The sequence below is a fragment of the Capricornis sumatraensis genome, chromosome 2, assembly GCF_032405125.1.
Source record: "Capricornis sumatraensis isolate serow.1 chromosome 2, serow.2, whole genome shotgun sequence".
Lineage (NCBI taxonomy): Eukaryota > Metazoa > Chordata > Mammalia > Artiodactyla > Bovidae > Capricornis > Capricornis sumatraensis.
Genome location: NC_091070.1, coordinates 79,996,429 through 80,016,043, shown reverse-complemented (window position 1 = coordinate 80,016,043; position 19,615 = coordinate 79,996,429). Strand labels below are relative to the sequence as shown.

Sequence of the window (19,615 nt, the reverse complement as noted above, 5' to 3'; positions counted from 1 at the left end):
TTTATTTTTTAAGGGCGGGCGCCCTCTCCTGTTCTGTAAAAAGAGCCGAACTCTTACTGGAAGCCGCTCACCGCCAGGGGAAGGCTTTGCAGACGCTGGTATGGGCGCTGGGATTTAAGGAATCAGATTTGAGAGGCTGAAGACGATGGAGAGGGAAAGTGGCACGAACCTCCCTTTACCGACTAGAAAGGCAAGTCTTCAAAGAACGAAGCGCTTTCTCTGCAAGCTCCCCGAAATAATACACCGGTTGGGGGCGGAGCCCAGACGCGCGATCCCCTCCACCCCGAAGCTGTCGGAAGTGCGCGGAAGCGAGGGCGGGGACCAGCAGCGGCGCCGGATCTGCCCGGGCGTGGCCTTGTGACGCGACGTCACGTAGTCCCTGTCTGGCGGCCCATTGGTTTGCCACTACCACCCTTTTCCCGGGTAGAAGTGGTCGCAGAGCCGGAAGCGAGGTAGCCTTCGGGTTTGAGACAGCGGCGGCGTTTCAGGCAGAGCGGTCTAGTGCCAGTGGAGCTGGCCAGCTTCTCCATTCGGGCTCCATCCCGAGTTGGAGAGAAACCCCAGGATTCTGGTGGTCCTTGGGAGGCGCAGAGTGGGATAGCCAGGTATCCGTTCCACCCTGAAATAGCGGAGCCAGTGAAGACCACCGGAAACCCCGCCCCTGGGAGGAGTCGGGAAGCCGCGCCGAGGAGGTAGGAACCCAAAGAGACGGCCCCTGGGGTGGAGTCCACCTGCCATGGCCACACCCCCGGGGGCCGGTCCCGCTGCTATTCGCTTTGTAGCAGCTGCCAGCTGGCGAGTCATTCGCGGACGCTGCGTGGAGCATTTTCCCCGAGTATTGGAGTTTCTGCGATACCTGCGCGATGCTGCCCCTGGCTTGGTTCGCTACCGGCATCATGAACGCCTGTGTATGGGCCTAAAGGCCAAGGTATTGGAACCAGTAGGACCTGGTAGAGGGGATAGGGGCCGACTGCTTGGGGATGGAACCGGTAGGAAAAGGGCAGTTTGCTCCGACGTGGGCATTCTGAGCTCAGTACCCTCCACAGTTGGTGGTGGAGCTCATCCTGCAGGGCCGGTCTTGGGCCCAGGTTCTAAATGCCCTACATCACCACTTCCCAGAGTCTGGACCTGTAGTGCGGGACCCCAAAATCGTGAGTAACCCTTGAAGCGAGCCCTACCCCGGGTAACACCTGATGCAGCAGAGTTGCTCCTCATCCTGGTCACTGGATCCTGGTGCCCCTTACCCGTTTGCCTTCCTTACCCTCGACAGACAAAGCAGGATCTGAAGAAGATATCGGAGGCTCAGGAAACCTTTTGCCAGCAGGTGAAGCAGCTGGCAGAAGCCCCTGTTGACTTGGCTTCGAAGCTGCAGGTAGGACTGGCTGCTCTGGAAGCAGTGGTGTAGCTGTTGGCTCTAGCCCTCTCTGACCTGCTGCTTTTCCTCCTGCAGGAACTTGAACAAGAGTATGGGGAAACTTTTCTGGCAGCCATGGAAAAGCTGTTTTTTGAATATTTGTGTCAGCTGGAAAAAGCACTGCCTACGCTGCAGGCACAGCAGGTTTTGTTGGGGCAAAACACATAAGGACAGAATGCTGGGGTGGCGGGTGGGGCTGTAACAAGGCCTGTGGTCTTCATAACTCTCTCCCTTCTCACAGCTTCAGGATGTGCTGAGCTGGATGCAGCCTGGAGTTTCTATTACTTCTTCTTTTGTCTTGAGCCAGTATGGCGTGGACATGGGGTGGCCACTTCCAGGTACCAGGACCATGTGGGAGAACTAAGAATTTAGGGGGTGGAGTGTTTAGCTTGAGACCTTTTGAGACAGCCCACTGGAAGGGTTACATGGGCCTGAGGTATAAGAAACCAAACTGAGTGGATGTGTTAGAATTTTAGCTTTTTAAGGAGCCTTGTTTTCTTCTTCAGAGTGCTCTGCTGCTGATTCAGTGAACACAACAGAGCCCTCAGAACAGAGTCCTCCTCAGCAACCAAGACCAGCACTCCACGACCCTCTGCCAAAAGCCTCTCCTGGCCCACTGCTTCCTCAGGGACCAGCCTCGAGGAAGCATCCAGAACCTCTGACCGGCCATCATTTCAATCTGGCCCCTCTAGGCCGGCGAAGAATCCAGTCCCAGTGGGCACCCACTAGCAGAGGCCATAAGGAGCGCCCCACAGTCATGCTACTCCCCTTCAGGGATGTGGGTTCACCAGCCCAGGTCATATCTAAGCCTGGGAAGAGCAAAGACGGCACACACACAGCAGATCCAGCAGGTGCTGTGGGCACCAGGGCACCCTCCACCGGGAAGTCTAGGAGTCCATCCAAGACCCTGGGGGGAAGAGCTCTGAAGGAGAATCCAACTGACTCATCTGGCTCGGAGCAGAAGGAGTGAGTAGAACAGCTGCTTCTCCCTACTAGCAGCACGTGCCCTGCCCGCTTCCCTTTCACCCTGCCTTTGCTTGCTCCCACCTCAGGAACTGCCGCATGGACTGCCACATGGAACCACTGAGACTCTCATTATCACCTCCTAGGAAGTCAGGTAGGTATCCTGAGTCAGAACCAGATCAAACAGCCTTCTCTCCTGGGGACTCCTGAGGATCTCTGTTCACTGAGGAGAGTACCTGGACTCTGCTTTCCTCCCTACAGTGTGTCCTCCATCTCTGTACAGCTCTGACATTACCATAGGGGACCTGGTTTTGGACTCTGACGAGGAAGAAGATGGCCAGAGGGAAGGAAGAGTGAGTAGGAAAGCTGGGAAGGGGATGGGTGGGCAGAACAAGACAGAAAGTGACATGCTCTAGGATATGGAGGGCTCAGGGCATGTTTCAATGATGATAGGATCTCCCTGCTCCCTTCTCTGCAGGAATCTCTGGAAAACTATCAGAAGACAAAGTTTGACACCCTGATCCCCACCTTCTGTGAATACCTACCCTCTTCTGGCCCCAGCACTGTGTCTATCCCCTTCCCTGGCTGTACAGACAGTTCTAGACTCCTGTGATAAGACTGAAATGCCCACGACATTCTGCCTGTTTCCTTTCTCTCATACAGTTTAGTGGGGATAAAGTGGAAGCCTGGGCTTGGGTTGCCTGACTATAATGCTGAAGTTACTTTGTAATGCTTGATAATTAAATTTTGGATTTGTTAAAACAGTCTTGATGCAAGGAAGGCGAATGAAGCCTTCTGTAAGGTCAGGGTAGGTCATTCTTTAGAAACACAACCAGCCTCTCTGGGGCTGGAAGCGGATCCTTTTGCCATTTTACTTCCCTTGGAGAGTATTGTTCCGACATGCCCAATTACCAGGGCTGAGAGCCTGGAAGAAAAATTTCCTTTTGCTCTTCTGAAAATACTCTGTGGTCTGATGCCAGAATATACTTTGTAAATTCTCATGCTGCCAGGTTCCTTGGGGGTAGTGGCTCTAGAATGGAGATATTTCATGGGAAGGGTACTCACTGTCCCTGACTCTACTGGGTCAGTGCCGACTCCACTTGCCCTGGGGTAGCACCCAGATGCTAGCCTTATGCAGAAAACCCCAGAATCTCAAAGTAATTGGGATCTCTCTTTATTGAGGTATTTAAAGTATGTAAATACTTCCACGCTTTGTAGATATTCAAAGGTCTATATAATGAATCTGATTAACGTAACATGATTCTAAAAGCCTACCTCTACCAGAACCAAGGCCACATAAAGCATTTATGTATGAATCAGCCTCTCTTCTTTTTAATCATCTTCAGAATGCTGGGTCCCCAGATTCCCACTTGATTCTCTCAACTTCCTTTTCTCAGCCTGCCTGCCTTGCTTCCTCCCCACTGAGTGCCCTCGGCATTTTGCATGTGCAGATAGAGAAGTACAGAATTACTGCAGGAGCCGTCAGGAGGATAGGAAGTGACCAAGTAATAGCCTCAGTAGCTGGGATGAGAGAGGGGCCCACGTGGGAGCCCTGTTGTAGATGCTAGAGCCCTGGGAGGGCAGAACTGCTCAGGTCTAGCTCTCGTCACTGAAGATCGGATTCACCTGCTGGGTGACACGGATGAAGGTAGTTCTCCGGCTCAGCTCCTTCAGCTTAGCTGCTCCCACGTAAGTGCAGGTGGAGCGGATGCCTCCAAGAATGTCTCGGATGGTATGTTCCACATCCCCTTTAAAGGGCACCTCCACTGTCTTTCCTTCTGAGGCCCTTAGAGGAAGAAGAGCTTTCTTACCTTTTCTTGCTGGATTCCTTACCCTGGTCTCTAGCATTTAGTCCTTCCCTGTTCATCACTTTTCTTCCAAGAACTGTACTATCCATCTCCCAGCAACCGTGAGTTCTGCCATCACCCTTGCTGGAAAGTCATGCTTTCCAAGAACCCTTGGCCTCTGGCCACCACACCTACCTGTACTCAGCCACACCCCCGGCATACTTCTTCATGGCCATTTCGGAACTCATGCCGTAGAAGAGCTTGTACTTCCTGCCATTCCTCTCGATGAGCTCACCACCTGACTCACTGTGCCCAGCCAGCATGCCGCCCAGCATCACGAAGTCAGCCCCTGCCCCTGCCAGCACCAGCGAGAGGGTAAGAGATGAAACTGGCCCAGGTGCCCAAACTGTCACCCTCAGAAGCAACTCACACCAAGTTTTCAGGCCTGACAATGATTCTGGCATCTTCCTGGTTTTGTTTCCTTAGCTGGCCCATAACCCAAGCGCACAGGCCTGCTCTGCCCTGACTTCCATTCCTCAGTAGGCCTGACTTTTCCAAGAATTTCAAAGAGAGTCTCTGCCAGGCTTCTGCTCTCTGCTTTTTGCTGCTTTTGCCATCTTCTGGTCACCTCTTTTTACTGTGCCCAGCCAAACAAGACTCACTTCAAGTGTCTCAAGAGCAAAGGTCTCCCACTTCAGTGTGAGTAGGGATAACCCAGGAAGCTGGAAAGTACAGATCTGCAGCCTTACTCCCCAGAGCTAGATCCTGTGGATGTGCTCTGGGGCTCGGGCCTCTACTCCATCCGGCAGTCCAGGCGATGGTGCAGATGGTCCTGGCCCACATTTGGAGAGTCTGTATTTAGAGTTTCAGGATGTCCCCTGCTGGCCTGCCCCAGGTGACACCATAGACTTCTGGGTCCCTACTCATATTATAAAAGAACAGCTTTCTTGGACTTCCCTAGCCTGATCCTCAACCCACTCCAGTGTTCTTGCCTGGAGAATCCCAGGGACGGGGGAGCCTGGTGGGCTGCCGTCTATGGGGTCGCACAGAGTCGGACACGACTAAAGTGACTTAGCAGCAGCAGCCTGATCCTAGACCCTCAGAGGTGACTCATCCTCTTCTACAGGATCCTCCTTATGTGCCCTCCTTACCGAAAGCCTTGGCCACATCCCCAGGACAGCTGCAGCCTCCATCCTGCAAAGTAAGGAGCACTGTGAAGAGACGGCACGGATGCCCCAAGCCCTCTAGGAGGTCCCAGCGGCCCAGCTCAGTGCTGACAGGGACCCAGGAACCCTGATCCAAACTCTACCAGAACCTCCAGACGTGGGTGAGAACCCAGATGTTTGGCAGCTTCATACCCTACCCTGCCCTTGACCTTACGGAAATGATGTGGCCTTTGAGGCCATGAGCAGCATCTGCACACTCCATCACTGCACTTAGCTGTGGATACCCGACTCCGGTTTTCTTCCGAGTGGTACACACAGAGCCTGAGAAGAATGTGACAAGAATGAGGATGAAGTCCTCCACAGGTGTTGGCCACTGGAGGGGTGACCAGTGCCCCCAGTGAACCAGTTTACCTGGTCCAATTCCCACTTTGATGATGTCAGCCCCAGAGAGGATCAGCTCTTCCACCATTTCTCCTGTTACCACATTCCCTGCCTGGGACAGAACCATCAAAACAGCATTCTCAGGGTCAGAAAGAGAGAAGGCCATGTGCTTCCAGCATTATTACAAAGAAGAGTCCCTGGGTTCCCCTTTTAGATGAGCCACTCACTTCAAAGGACCCTGCTTCCCAAGCTGAGGTCAGGGGGTGCGTGGCCAGTGTCAGTGTTATACTGGGGTAAAGTGGGGGTCCAGCTGGAATAAGCTCACACCGGATTTATAGATTTATCTCCCCACCAAGACACCCAGACGCATCCTGTGCTTAAGCTGCTACGTCATGAAACCTCTCTGGCTTCAGGGGAAGTGGGAGGACATGGTAATGTAGGCTAAGTACCCACCTACCCAGCTGTATTTGCTTTTGATGAACAGGACAGAGAGACCCCACAATGCTGTGAAGAAAACAAGGCCTTGTCATCACTCCCCTGAGCTTGTAAAAAAATAAAACTGCATTTCATGCAACCCCTTTAATGTAAGACTTGTGTCTGTCCATGTCTTTGGGCAGGTGTGTATGTACCAGAGATATGTGCAATGCATAAGTGTTCCATTGTGGTTTGGTGAGTGACATCGGGTACTGGATTTACAAGACCGTGTATCAAGGGTCAGAGACAACAGCACTGGCCAGTAAACAAACATCTAAAACGGGGAAGCGTGGATAACCACCCAGTGCCATGATTAAGTGGACTGGGAAATGCAGTAGAGGAGAAAGGAACTGATAACAACATAGAGTGGCAGGAAGAGTGGAGAAGGAGAGGCATGGACCCACCAGAGGGCAACAGACGTACCATGATGGTGTGTTCAGGGAAGCGCTTCCGCACATCCTTCACAAATTCAACAAAGTGTTCAGAGTAGCCATTGGCCACGTCCAGGCATACATACTTCACCTGGGGAATAGCGTTCAAGATCTGTTCCAGCTGCTCAAAGTCTGAAGAGCCTGTGCCTGAGCTGGCAGCCAGATGCTGTGATAGAAACAGGGCCATGAGCATGTCAGAGGCAACATGGCTGGTTAGCCAACGGGAGTGGGGAGGTCAGGGTTGGAAGCCAAGCAAAAGGGATTCTCGGAAGACTGGGCTAAGGAAGGGGTCAAGGGAGGGCCAATGTTACCTCAAGACAGTCAGGATTCTGGCTAGCAAACTCTTTCCACTGCTCGAGGCTGTAGTGTTTATGGACAGCAGTGAAGAGGGAGAACTGGGGAGAAGAAAGAGCGTTAAAAAGGAAAGAACTTGTTAGAACCGCTTTCTCTGGAAACAGACCTTTATATTATCCTATCTGAGGGACAAAAGGACTGAAGTCTGGAAAAAGCAACTTGAAGATGTCAGTGGTTGAACTGAGACCTCAGTTCCACCATTATTCTCCCTACAAATGCAATCGCGCTTTTCCACATAAGCTAGTACTTGCCCAACACTCCCACCAAAGCACTAAGTCATCTGGATTGGATTTCACCTGCCAGCGCGTGTAGTGCTTGACTTTAGAGGTGACAAGGACAAGCTGTGGGTGCAGTGGGATAAGCAGCAGATGAGAGAACCGTGAAAAGGCTCGACAGAGAGTGTCTGCCTGCATTGACTCAGCTCCTCCTCCTATGACAACCTAGTATAGAACTAACCTATTTTTGGTATTTTCTGTTCCATTTATCAGCAGTAATTCAGTGAGCCTAAATGCTCACAAAATCAAAAAAGGTAAGGCCTTAAGGTTAACAGCCAATAAGGTACTACCCTTTCTCCATCTCCGTTGAAGTAATGGACAAAAGGGACTTTCCCGGTGGTCCAGGGGTTAAGACTCACTTCCCATGCAGGGGGTGGGTTCGATCCCTGGTCCCACATGCTTCAACACATGGCACCCCTGCCCCTCCCCCCAAAAAAAGTAATGGATGGATTTTCTTAAGTCATGGACCAGCCTGAAAAGTCTGTTTCAGCCTATTTCAGTTAACCAAGTTCAAGGCTAGAATGACTCATCAGACTTATGTTCCCTAGCTCAAAAAATTGCAGACAACATCCCAATATAAAGGCCACTGTGAATGCTGCTGTTTGTGCTTTAAAAGTGCAGACATTCGAATAAACAAGACAGCAGTTGAGAAAGCACAAATCTTGCAACTGATAAGAGATCTAAGGCAGTCATGCATTAGTCAGCAGTAAGGAAGTGCACATGCTATACTCAGAGATCATCAACACTACCCAGCTAAAGCTGCTACTGAATTCTGCTTTCTCAGAACACTGCCACCAACAAAGAAAAATCACTCTAGAAAGTCATCACACCTGGGAGATATCTTGGCATAGGGTGGGATGATAAATACGTCCAATTACATACCAAGCTAGAGATCTAGCAAAAGGTCCTTGCTTGCATCCAACCTTTTAATTATTACTGAGATGCCTGTATCTCTAAAATCTGACTTCTTAAACGTTCATCAGCAGAAACAAAAATCCAGTTTCAACATAAAGCATCAAGAAAGTCCCAGCAAGGTCCATATGTTGTAGGACACCTGTTAACACTGAAGTCAGATTCACCATTCCTTCTTAACTCTACTGGATAGGCCAGGTGGACAACGGGCAACAGTGGGATTGCTAAGCAGATAGTGCATGGCAACAGTAATATGGTACTAAAGCTGCATAACTATGAACCTCCAAGAAATGACAGCAGATATTCCACAAAGACTTATAGCAATCAGAAACAGAAAGGGAGTCGAAGTCCTTAAGGATAACACAGCCACAAGCAGCAGCAGAATCCATCAACCAGGGCTACATGGATAACCAGAGGAGTGTATACATATACACTCAGGATACCCAAAGTAACTATCTACTCCTCAGCTACAAGTATAGAAGCAAGTAATATAACTGACAGGAGCAGCATCTTCCATTTTGAAAACAAGCAATAACCTGTATAAGAAAAACATTCCATTTTGGGCACATCCCAGAACACCCAGGAACCTAGGACTTAAAAGGAAGGTTTTAAAAAAAAAAAAAAATAGCAGGCATGAAAGAAACTAAATTTCTTCTCTCTAGGATTTTCTAGTTGGGAATTTTTGAATGCTCAAACTATATTTAGTTTCTGGACTAAAACAGTGAATGCTGAGTATCCTAACAGTAGTGTAAAGAGAGATGCATGTGGTTTGTAGAGGGTGATCTGGGTAGTGGGAAAAATTGGCAGGATGTTTAAAACGCTGGACAGGAGAAAAGGGAAGTTTTGTTAAAATGGGTGCAAAACTTAGCTTTGAATCTCCCTAAGTCAGATGGCCATTTAAAGTTATCAGATAAAGAGGCCTTAGTACTATTGCGGAAAGCAGTAAATCAAGCATTCTGACTGTTAATTGCCAGAGCTGACCTGGGATGGGAGTAGGGATGCAGATACCTCTGCAGTCAGCCGACAAAACACCATGAAGAAGGGGCATGAGGGAAGTCCTACCTTACAGAGAACCTTGGCCATCTCAAAGGTGCCCACAGTATCCATATTGGCAGCAATAATGGGGATCCCAGTGTACATCTGCTTTGAGTTCCGAAATGCAAAGGATCTTGTGAGATCCACCTGCAGATGCGAACAGGAAACAGAGCGTTTCACTCATCCAAAAACAAGTACTGCAGGAGAGCAAAAGCCAGGAATCCTTCCCAGTTCAGGCCCTCCAAGGAGCTTGGGATCAAGAAAGAGCAACTAGGAAAGCAGGCTCACCTCACTTCGAGACTTAAGGGTACTGCGTTTGGGCCTCAACAGGACATCTTTGAAATCCAGTTTGACGTCGTTGTCTATGTGAGGCATGGCAGGGACCTTAAGATAGCAATGAATCTGAGGGTTGGAAGGTAGGAAAAGTCTGGGAGAGGGTAGCTAAGTCAGCTTCTCTTTAGGTCTTAATGCCCTGTTAAAGTTGGGTGGCTTATTTATCTCTCTCCTAGCTTAAATAGTGGAAATCTGGGCATTGATTGAGGTACAGTCCCTGAAGAATGTCACTTAAGACCCATGCGGTTTCACTTTCTCTCGGTGTCTTCAACAAAAAGTACTATTTGTTGGGGAGAACTGGGATGGAGTCGTGAGTGACCCTAAAATAGTGCATTCTTTACCCCACCACTCTTCTTTCTGCGACCCTTACAAAGACCAATCTGGGGTAAGGGGCAGATTTGGGAGCGAGGAGTGGTGGGTTTCTCATAAATCAGCTTCCGGGATAGGGGTACTCACTTCCTGTCTCCGTGATCCGGGTGGCAGTTGACCAACGCTTCTCTCGCTTAACCACAGCCTCGCGCAGCCCCGCTGAGCCTTGTGGGATAACAGGTTGGGCTAATTTGCCGCAGAGCACTAGCAACCAAGGAATTCCGGCTTCGGTGGCAGCCGTGCAAGGCCTTCTGGGTAACAGTTCACACATTGAGGATGCCGTCCGATCCGAGGGACAGGGGACTACAACTCCCAGAGTAAGACGCGCGGAGCTGCCCCCTGGCATGATGGGAGGAGTAGTTCGTTCCGCGCCCGCTTATTACTAGCCCAACTCACTGGGGACTCTCAGAATTGTCATCTCTGCTGTGACTAATCTGGCTGCCTTTTTACTTTCTTTTTTTCTTTCACTACGCCACCGAAACGAAACGCAGAAATATTCCTGAGCCTTTCCGAAACCCCTTGGAAAGAAGGGGGTGGGGGAGTGCGAGGCAGGGGTGGAGCCTGGCAGTGACCCGGAAGCAGAAGTGATTCCTGCAGGCGGAGTGCTGGGGAGAGGCATCGGCGACCGCAGCGGCAGAAGCAGCAATTTGTCTGTGTGCAGCCCCAAACTGAGAAGAAGATGCTAATTAAAGTGAAGGTGGGAGCACCACCAGCCTTGCCAAGACGCAGTGGTACTGGGCTGGCCGCTGTGCCTTAAGGGAGAAACCGGGAAGGAAAACCACGCCTTTCCCGAGCATGGAGGGGGTTGACAGCTTCGGGGCTCCGCGCGAGGGGTGCTGGGAGGTAGGGGGGAGGCCCAAGAGGACTTTGAGAGCAGGGGGATGGCCCCGTCAGGGGACTCTTATGTACCTGCTTTTACTTCAGGGCCGCCTTTGTCTGAAGTCTCGCTGGTTTTACGCACCCCCGCGGTCATAGAGAAGGCCTAGTAACATCCTGGCCTCCTTATCTCTCTGTTTCTTGGAATGAGCTCTGTTCTCCATCCTTCATCCCCAAGTTACCCGCTTCTCCCAGCCCCTAACGTAGGTTACTCCGAGCACAGCACAGCACAGCATAAAAGCGTTAGCCTAGGGAACTGGGGCCTCCCAGAAACTAGACTGTAAGCCTTGGCTAGTTGTTGCCAAGATGTAATATCTCAGCCTTCCTTCAGTAACCAAAGGTGGGAGCGTGTTCAGTTAGCACCTACCTTTCTGAGCCAGCATCCTGGACTAGCCTTGACTGAGGCAGGTTATCAGTACCCTAGTACGCGATCTCCATCCCGCCTCCCATGGTTCTTCACTAATTCCTAACCCTCATTAGCCCTACCTTGCGGTTTCCTCCTTTGCGCCTTAAGACGGAGGGACAAAAACTAACAAGTGGTGCAGTGCAACGTGAAACTTCTTTTTTTAACTGCTAAGTCTGTCGTTACTGCATCTGCTCCTTACTGTATTTACCACGCATAATAGCCACTAACATCTTCAGCCCTTCTGAACTACCTCTTAGCTAAGGATTGAGGCCAAGCAGCGTTTTAAAGGTCATTGTTTTTTAAAATTTGAATAATGACTTACAGCTTATAGCTCAGTCAGTAAAGAATCCGCCTGCAATGCAGGAGACTTGGGTTCGAATCCTGGGTCAGGAAGATAGATCCCCTGGAGAAGGAAATGGCAACCCACTTCAGTATTCTTGCCTGGAGAATCCCATGGACAGAGGAGCTTGGCAGGCTGCAGTCCATGGGGTCACAAGAGTTGGACACGACTTAGCAACTAAACCACATATTTTCATTTTCTTTGGATAAATACCAAGGAATGGAATTACTGGGTCATGTATAACTTTAAAAGAAACTGCCAAACAGTTCTCCAAAATGTGGCACCATTTTACATCTCCACCTGCAATGAGTAAGCATTCTAGCTGCTCTGCACCCATCTTTGTTTTAGCTGTTACAGTGGGAGTGAAATGTTACCTCAGTCAGGTTTAAATCGATCACTGTTGGTCTTCCCTCATCACAGCACTTTGTCACTGCACCTTGTATTTGGACGGTAATAATCAGTACGGCATTTCCTTGTATGTTGGTTTATTAATTGTATGTCTCATTGTCTGTTGATTGTAAATCTTCACTTGAAAAAGATTGTTGACAGAGGCTGAGTCACTTAATTTCTTTTGTATCCCCTCTAGTGCTTAGAGCAGAATGTTAAGTTTAGGTTCATCATAGACCAGTTGAATACCACTGGATATATTCCCAGGTCACAATGATCAGATTTGAGGGAAGAAACCCAGGATGACATGATCTTTTAAAACTGTTCAGTTTTAAACAGTTTTAATTTATGGACAATTTCAAACATATACAACAGCAAAGAGAAGGAATAATGCACCCTATGTTGTTCAGTCACTAAGTCATATCCAGCTCTTTTGTGATCCCATGGACTGTAGTCCACCAGGCTCCTCTAGGTCCATGGGATTTCCTAGTCAAGAATACTGGACTGTGTTGCCATTTCCTTCTCCATGGCATCTTCCTAACCCAAGGATCAGACCCAGGGATCAAACCCACGTCTCCTGCATTGGCAGGCAGATTCTTTATCACTGAGCCACCGGGGAAGCGCAAAGCACCCTATACGCAGCTTCAAAACTATCATCTCATGGCCAATCCTATTTTATTTATACTCACCACTTTTCTTACTTGATATTTTAAGAAGCAAATCCCAGATGTGTAGCATGTATTGTTTGTACATATTTCAGTATTTATCTGTAAAAAAGAATTTTTTTCCTAACATAACCATAATTATTACAACTAAAAAATCAATGATAACTTCTCACTACCATTGTCATATTTATTTTTTACAATTTGTTTGAATCTGGATCCAATTAAAATTCATACGTTGTGCTTTGTTAAGTATTTCAGGCCTCTTTAAACTTGTAATTCTCCATTTCCCTCATTTTTTCTTGTTGAGTAACCTAGATTATTGGTCCCATAGAGTTTCCTATATTTTGGATTTTGCTGACTACATCCCCATGTTGTCTTTTAATATATTTCTTTCCTCTTTATTTCCTGTTAATTGATAATAAGATCTAGAGGCTCAGTTAGTCCTGTCTGTTCATGTGAGAGTAATTCATGGGTGGTTTTGTGACATTTACTTCTGTCAGGTGGTTTTGCTTTCCGTGATGTTAGTAGTTGCCTAGATCTATTATTTCATTGGAGTTTACAAAATGGGGATATTCTGATTTTATTGTTGCTTCCTACGTAAGCTGGAATGCTTGAGCCGTGTCCAGCACAGTGCCCATTAGCCCTCTTGGGCTATCAAGCACTTGAAATGTGGCCAGTGAGACTGAGGAATTGAAGTTTTATTTCAGTTATTTATTTTATTTGTATTTCATTTTAGTTAAATATAAGAACTAAAACTTTATTCAGCCCTTGGGAAACCTTTTAACTTGTTTGGAACAAGTTGGTAATGTAAATCTTTTTCAACTGTAAATTATGAAAAAGTTTTAAAAATCTTTTTAATACTTATTTATGTGGCTGCATTGGGTGTTGGTTGCATCATGTGGGATCTTTTGTTGGGGCACATGGACTCCGGCTCAGTAGTTGTGGCACTCTGGCTTAGTTGCTCCTCGGCATGTGGGGTCTTAGTTCCCCTACCAGGGATCGAACCCTGATCCCCTGCATTGCAAGATGGATTCTTAACCACTGGACCACCAGGGAAGTCTCATCAACTGTAAATTATGAAATATAAATACAGATCAAGTATTTCAGATGAAAACTTACCATCTGAATTGAAGTGTGCTGTAAGTATGAAATGCACACAGGATTTTGAAGATTTAGTTAGAAAAAAGAATAAAATATATTAATAATTTGCATATATTGGGTTTCAGAATATTAAAATTGCACCTTTAAAAAATGTGGCTACTAGAATATTTAATATTGTATATGTGGCTGTTACTAAGTTTCTATCTCTAGTAGACGGTGCTACTTTACTCTCATCAAGGACATTGTTTTAATTTTTTTTTTCATCCCAGTGTGTTCATGGTTTTTAAAAAATGGAAAATACAAATAAGCACAAAGAAAGTAATTTAAGTCAGCCATAATCTCACAACTCAAGATAAAAGCACTGATATATATATCCTTTCAAACCTTTTTGAAAGCATATAAATACACGTGTTGATTTATTTATTTACAAAATTAGAATTATACTATTAGTCTAAACCCAATTTGAGGAGTCTGATTTTCCCCCTGTGTCTGAACCATAATGTATTTAACCTTCAATGGTATGGTATTTAGATGCTGTTTCTAGTTTTGCAGTTTCAAAAGGTTGCAGTCCATAATGGCAACCCACTCCAGTACTTTTGCCTGTCGGGAAGAGTCGGACACGACTGAGTGACTTCACTTTCACGTTTCACTTGCATGCATTGGAGAAGGAAATGGCAACCCACTCCAGTGTTCTTGCCTGGAGAATCCCAGGGGCAGCGGAGCCTGGTGTGCTGCTGTCTATGGGGTCACACAGAGTCGGACACGACTGAAGCGACTCAGCAGCAGCAGCAGCAGTCCATTGTCATAGACATATTTTTGGACATATTATTGTCCCAGAAGTGTTGTTGCTGGGATGCCATATGCCAGAATGCTGTCTGGATACATTCATGGGCTTTTGTAGTCAATCTCAGAAACAAGAAAACCAGTCCTAGACTTTTAGAATTTATAAACCGGTAATTTTTTTCAAACGTTGTAAAGCCCAAGCATTCAGCTCTTGGGAGGGTAGTTCTAGGCCTCCTGTTAGAGTTTTTTGTACTCTTTAAAAATTGTTGTTATTAAATCAGAATGAATATTTATTAATATCCATATGATAACGGAATATATTTTTATTAGAAATGTAAATAGTACAGATAAAGGGAGAGTTAGCTTTGGTAAACCCTCTGCTCAGTCCTACTCCTCAAGGATAATCATTTTAAGAGATATGTATACTTTTAATCCTTTTTAGGTATGTATGTATATATCTACATGTAGAAACTGATACTAATCGTATATTCTTTTAGATCTTTCCATGTCTGTGTATAAGCTGTTGCATAATAAATATATCATTCTATGGGTGTACCATAGTTTGTTTCATTAGGCTATTTCTAGTGTTTTGCTTTTATGAAAGGTGTTACAGTATATTTTAAATGTTCCTCTTTTGAATATGAACTAAAATTTCAAGTTTTTCCCTTAGGTTAGTTACCTAGAAATAGAATTGTCTGGTTAAAGAGTCTTTGTACTTAAAGTATTAAGAGCAATAAAGTGAAATATTTGTGGACAACACAGAATTGTATACTTTTCATTTGGTCAGGAAAGAGCCTAAAAAAAAATACCATATGTTGTCACTGTCATTTCATAAAAGGACATTTTAACAGCTGAATATATTTAGTTTCAGGGCTTCCCAGGTGGCACAGTAGTAAAGAATCCACCTGCCAGTGCAGGAGATGCAAGAGACACAGGTTCGATCCCTGGGGTGGGAAGGTTCTCTGGAGTAGGAAATGGCAACCCGCTCCTATATTTTTGCAGAAAATCAGAGGAGTGTGGCGGGCTGCCGTCCATGGGGTCACAAAGAGTCAGACACAATCGAGAAGGCACGCACATACTTAGCTTCATGAAAATCTCACTGTTGTCATTACTTTTCTCATTTTGACAGACTATTGAATTTTCATATAGACCAGCTTGGGTTGGGGTGGAAACTTGAGAATCACTATTGTAATGTATTATTTTGCATCCAAGCAGGTCGATCCAAGGGAGTTACTCCTGCTTTTTTTGTTGTTTTTTTTTTGCCATTCTCATAGTTGAGAAATTAGGTCCTATGTAATTTCTTCATGCTGTTCCCATGAGTGGGAACCATATGTTATTTTGTGATCTGCCACAGGAGTGTACATTGAGTCCCAATACTAGATCACCTGGGCTTCCCAGGTGGCTCAGTGGTAAAGAATCCACCTGCCAAGGAAGGAGCTGGAGATGCAGGTTCGATCCCTGGGTCAGGAAGAGCCCCTGGAGAAGGAAACGGCACCCACTCCAGTACTCTTGCCTGGAGAATCCTCTGGACGGAGGAGCCTGGCGGGCCACAGTCCACGGGGTCTCAGAGTCAGATGCGGCTTGCAAGCATGTGCCAGATCAGCCAGACTCAGGCAGTGCTGAATATGGAGCGAGAAGCTCTGGTTCTGGGGCCAGAGAATTTGCATTTGGGTCCACACTCTCCTTTTGACATCATAGGCTTGCTTTTTAACCTATCCAAACCCCATTTTCCTGATCTATAAATGGTTATAGGAATAGTACATATCTCATTACTTGCAAGGATTAAATGTATTGATGCATGCAAGATACTTGGCATAGTTTCTGACTCTTAGAAAGTGTTCAGTAAGTGTTGGCTGTGATCATAACATGATCTTCAGTGTATTTAGTGAGTGAAGTCGCTCAGTCGTATCTGACTCTCTGTGACCCCATGGACTGTGGCCTACCACAGTCCTCCGTCCATGGGATTTTCCAGGCAAGAATACTGGAGTGGGTTGCCATTTCTTTCTCCAGGAGATCTTCCTGACCCAGGGATTGAACCCGGGTCTCCTGCATTGTAGGCAGACGCTTTACCGTCTGAGCCACCAGTGTATTTAGCCTTTCCATTAATATTTATCGACTGCTTATATGTCAAACACCATACTTTGTGCTTAGACTGGGAAGATTGAACAGTCTCTGTCCTTTAGGAAGTTGGAGTGTAAATTGGAGAGTTTGACACTTAAAACAACTAGCTGTAATATCTATTAAAGTGCATTGGTGACAAGTCATCAATCTTAAAGGGTCCCTTCAAGGTTTGAGAAAGAGTGGAAGAGGGGATGGCAACAAGGAAAACAGTAGAAGCAAAGAAAATGTCCCTAAATTAGACTGTCCATTTGTAGTCTAGATTACTGTAGACTGATGCAGGTGGCGCTTTAAGAGCAAGGATGGATGGGAGATAAGATTGGATGAAGCACAGCATTTGTAAGTGTACGGTTGTGTTTTGGGTATCAGCAACCCTTAGCCTATGGAATAAGTCAAGAAGACCAGAGCTGCAATTTTAGGATTCAGGTGAAAATCTGGAGAAGTTACAGGAGAATAGAATGTTGAGTTCTAGTATTGCTTAAAAAGCTGGTCAGAGGTGATCTCTAGTGTCCTTGAGAATGCTTGGAATTATCTGAGTGTTAATTTCTAGCATTAGTACATAAAACAAGGTCCTTTTCAAAGGAATACTCTCCTTAGGTCAACTCTCATTGCTGTCTTATCCAAAGGAGTTATAGTATTCTCATGGATTCTAATTGGGTGGGGAATGAGATGACCTGTGAGATTAAGAGGTCAAATGATTTACAGACTCTTCCCCTGTCAAAGTTGTTCACAGCCTAAAAATGTCTGAAATTGGGTCTGAGCAAATACTCCTGACACTTCAAATCAACTTTGCTGAGAATGTGCATTTCTCAGGAGGGAGTCAATCCCCCAAGGCTAGGCCAGGATGTTTTACCTAGGAGACAAATTGTATACTGCACTATAAGACTTATGAAAGCCTTGCCTATTTCAGACGCTGACCGGAAAGGAGATTGAGATTGACATTGAACCCACAGACAAGGTAGTGTATGCCCAGTACCTCTCCAAGCCTATCTCCCTACACATGCCTTTGCCTGGGTATGCTGATGAAATTAGTCCTTTTGCTCTCATGCTATCTGCATAGCTCTTGTTCTTTCCACTTCCATGGTCCCTCCCCCTGAGCAGCCCCTGACTACTTGTACCCCTAAAGGTGGAACGAATTAAGGAGCGTGTGGAGGAGAAAGAGGGAATTCCACCACAGCAGCAGCGGCTCATCTACAGTGGTAAACAGATGTAAGTATGGAATGGAAATGAAGGTATGGTGATGGGGTTTTTTTTTTGGCTATGCTAGGTCTTTGCGGTGCTGGCTTTGCTCTAGTTGAAGCGTGTGGGGTTCTCAATGCCGTGACTTCTCTTGTTGCAGAGCACCAGCTGCAGGGCGTGTGGGCTTCAGTAGTCTCAACTCCCAGGATCTAGGGCACAGGCTCAACAGCTGTGGTACATGGGTTTAGTTGCTTCTCAGCATGTGGGATCTTTCCAGATCAGGGATTGAACCTCTGTCTCCTGCACTGGCAGGTTGATTCTCTGCCACTGAGCCACCAGGGAAGTCTGAAAATATCTCTAATTTCTCTTGTTAACAGGTTACCCATATTGCTAATTCCTCTGTGGGCTTTTGTCTGTGTTCAAAATTGAAAGAAATATCAAGTTACAGTTGGGGGTTAGTAAAAACATAAAAGATGTAATTTATTTTCTCATATGCACTCATAGATTTCCAGAGATCCATGAAACCCAGGTCAAGAGTGCCACTCTAAAGGGTGTTGCTAACAACTTGTTTTCCTGTTTTTGCCTCTTCCTGTAGGAATGATGAGAAGACGGCAGCTGACTACAAGATACTAGGTGGCTCAGTCCTCCACCTGGTGTTGGCTCTGAGAGGAGGGGGTGGTCTTAGGCAGTGATGGACTCCACTCCGCTTGACCTTCCTGCCCTGTCACTCATAATGAGGCATCGTATATCCTCTCCCTCTGTGGGACACCAGAACCACTCCCCGCTCCCCTGGCTGCCCAGTCTTGTGTGTCTGTTGGTGGGAGACTGTGAGGACCCCAGGAGGCAGTGTTCCTGGCCCAGAGGGCCCTTGCTGGCTACTGGGTTTTAGTTTGCAGTCCTGTGTGCTTCACTCTCTTATGGCTGTGTCCCTGGTTCTCAATAAAATATTTCTTGACCTCCTGGAATCTTTCTTCTATTGCACAAATGTGACTGAAATCAAAGTGGACCCAGGGAATTCCCCAGTGGTTCAGTGGTTAGGATTCCGTGCTTTCACTGCTAAGGGCTAGAGTTCAGGCCCTGGTTGGGGAACTAAGATCCGACAGGACCGGTGGGATCTTAGTTTTGGGTGTGGTAAAAAAAAACCCAGAACGGACCCGGTGCACACCCAGTTACACCAGGCTGAAGGACTGTGACAATGGACAGGAATGTACCCTTGGAGGAATTCTCAAACTGTAAGTGTATATATATACTCAGGAGTGTGCCAGAGCCAACTGTTACTTGTGCCAGAGTTAATCGCTGGCATCTTTCCCAGCCCCATATTAACTGACTTCATGTTGGTAGCTTGAAATTGGCCACGGTCAGAGTATTTACAGAAATTGACATTACAAATCAGTCCTTCCCCCCAAACTGGTTGTTAAATATCTTTCAGCATACTATTGATGTAGGTGTTAGAAACCAGGAGAGTGAGTTCTCTCCCATTGAGATGCTACAGGTCATTTGGGCCTGGTTCAAGAAAAACCCTCAAGAGCTTAATCAACACTACATTTTTTTATGGCTGGAATATTGCTGAGGGCTCAGGTTTCTATACCATGGAGAGGCTGATATTGAGATAGGATGAGGAGTGATGAGCTATGATGGATCACTTTAGGTCTCGGTGAGATAAAATGAGAGAGGGGTACTAGAAGAAAGGGCTTCCCTTCCTTGGCTCCTCTAGTTCAGTAGAATATGGTGAGCCTAGGTGAGGTGGAGAAACAAGGGAAGATACCTTGCAGAGACCTGAGAGTCATGGGAGCGATGGTACTTTGCTGAGGTCCTTCCCCTCCTCCACCACGAGAGGGCGCCGTTGTGCGGTCTTGGGACCGACCT

General features: G+C 46.8%; 3 protein-coding genes across 7 annotated transcripts; 2 read left to right on the top strand and 1 right to left on the bottom strand.

Annotated features, from left to right (window-relative positions):
• Positions 1–431: 431 nt before the first annotated feature.
• TINF2 (TERF1 interacting nuclear factor 2) lies at positions 432–6,253 on the top strand. 3 transcript variants are annotated; one of them, XR_011146310.1, is made up of 10 exons: positions 432–928; positions 1,047–1,151; positions 1,271–1,372; positions 1,451–1,558; positions 1,656–1,752; positions 1,921–2,380; positions 2,467–2,531; positions 2,639–2,730; positions 2,856–4,539; positions 5,291–5,400. XR_011146310.1 is itself a non-coding variant. In XM_068991505.1 (9 exons), exons 1-9 carry the CDS (start codon positions 737–739, stop codon positions 5,459–5,461), a joined length of 1,392 nt encoding a protein of 463 aa, XP_068847606.1. In that variant the 5' UTR covers positions 432–736; the 3' UTR covers positions 5,462–6,253. The 3 variants fall into 3 exon arrangements, 2 of the variants coding, with proteins under 2 accessions (XP_068847606.1, XP_068847612.1); XM_068991505.1 differs by lacking the exon at positions 2,856–4,539 and having other exon boundaries at positions 5,291–6,253; XM_068991511.1 differs by lacking the exon at positions 5,291–5,400 and having other exon boundaries at positions 2,856–4,676.
• Positions 3,452–10,110, bottom strand: GMPR2 (guanosine monophosphate reductase 2). Of its 3 annotated transcripts, XM_068991526.1 has the most exons (10): positions 9,982–10,110; positions 9,481–9,576; positions 9,220–9,339; positions 6,928–7,011; positions 6,609–6,782; positions 5,742–5,823; positions 5,545–5,651; positions 5,316–5,358; positions 4,360–4,519; positions 3,452–4,163 (listed from the first exon to the last, which is right to left on the bottom strand). In XM_068991526.1, the coding sequence occupies exons 2-10, from the start codon at positions 9,565–9,567 to the stop codon at positions 3,974–3,976; spliced, it is 1,047 nt and encodes a 348-aa protein (XP_068847627.1). In that variant the 5' UTR covers positions 9,568–9,576; positions 9,982–10,110; the 3' UTR covers positions 3,452–3,973. The 3 variants fall into 3 exon arrangements, with proteins under 3 accessions (XP_068847627.1, XP_068847620.1, XP_068847634.1); XM_068991519.1 differs by having other exon boundaries at positions 5,545–5,823; XM_068991533.1 differs by lacking the exon at positions 9,481–9,576 and having other exon boundaries at positions 5,545–5,823.
• Positions 10,111–10,500: 390 nt separating this feature from the next.
• On the top strand, positions 10,501–18,691 carry NEDD8 (NEDD8 ubiquitin like modifier). The gene is made up of 4 exons (XM_068965017.1): positions 10,501–10,591; positions 17,481–17,528; positions 17,697–17,779; positions 18,345–18,691. Exons 1-4 carry the CDS (start codon positions 10,574–10,576, stop codon positions 18,439–18,441), a joined length of 246 nt encoding a protein of 81 aa, XP_068821118.1. The 5' UTR covers positions 10,501–10,573; the 3' UTR covers positions 18,442–18,691.
• The last annotated feature ends 924 nt before the right edge of the window (positions 18,692–19,615 follow it).

Bases quoted from the DNA above. Each gene is read 5' to 3' on its own strand.
- NEDD8 (XM_068965017.1), top strand. The intron at 17,529-17,696 runs GTAGTGTATGCC...GTACCCCTAAAG, and splicing joins ACATTGAACCCACAGACAAG to GTGGAACGAATTAAGGAGCG. The intron at 17,780-18,344 runs GTAAGTATGGAA...CTCTTCCTGTAG, and splicing joins ATCTACAGTGGTAAACAGAT to GAATGATGAGAAGACGGCAG.
- GMPR2 (XM_068991519.1), bottom strand. From the start codon at position 9,567: ATGCCTCACATAGACAACGACGTCAAACTGGATTTCAAAGATGTCCTG. The intron at 6,783-6,927 runs GTAACATTGGCC...TTTCTATCACAG, and splicing joins AGAATCCTGACTGTCTTGAG to CATCTGGCTGCCAGCTCAGG. The intron at 4,520-5,315 runs GTAAGGAGGGCA...TGGTGCTGGCAG, and splicing joins GGATGTGGCCAAGGCTTTCG to GGGCAGGGGCTGACTTCGTG.
- TINF2 (XM_068991505.1), top strand. From the start codon at position 737: ATGGCCACACCCCCGGGGGCCGGTCCCGCTGCTATTCGCTTTGTAGCA. The intron at 1,152-1,270 runs GTGAGTAACCCT...TACCCTCGACAG, and splicing joins TAGTGCGGGACCCCAAAATC to ACAAAGCAGGATCTGAAGAA. The intron at 2,381-2,466 runs GTGAGTAGAACA...CTCCCACCTCAG, and splicing joins TCTGGCTCGGAGCAGAAGGA to GAACTGCCGCATGGACTGCC.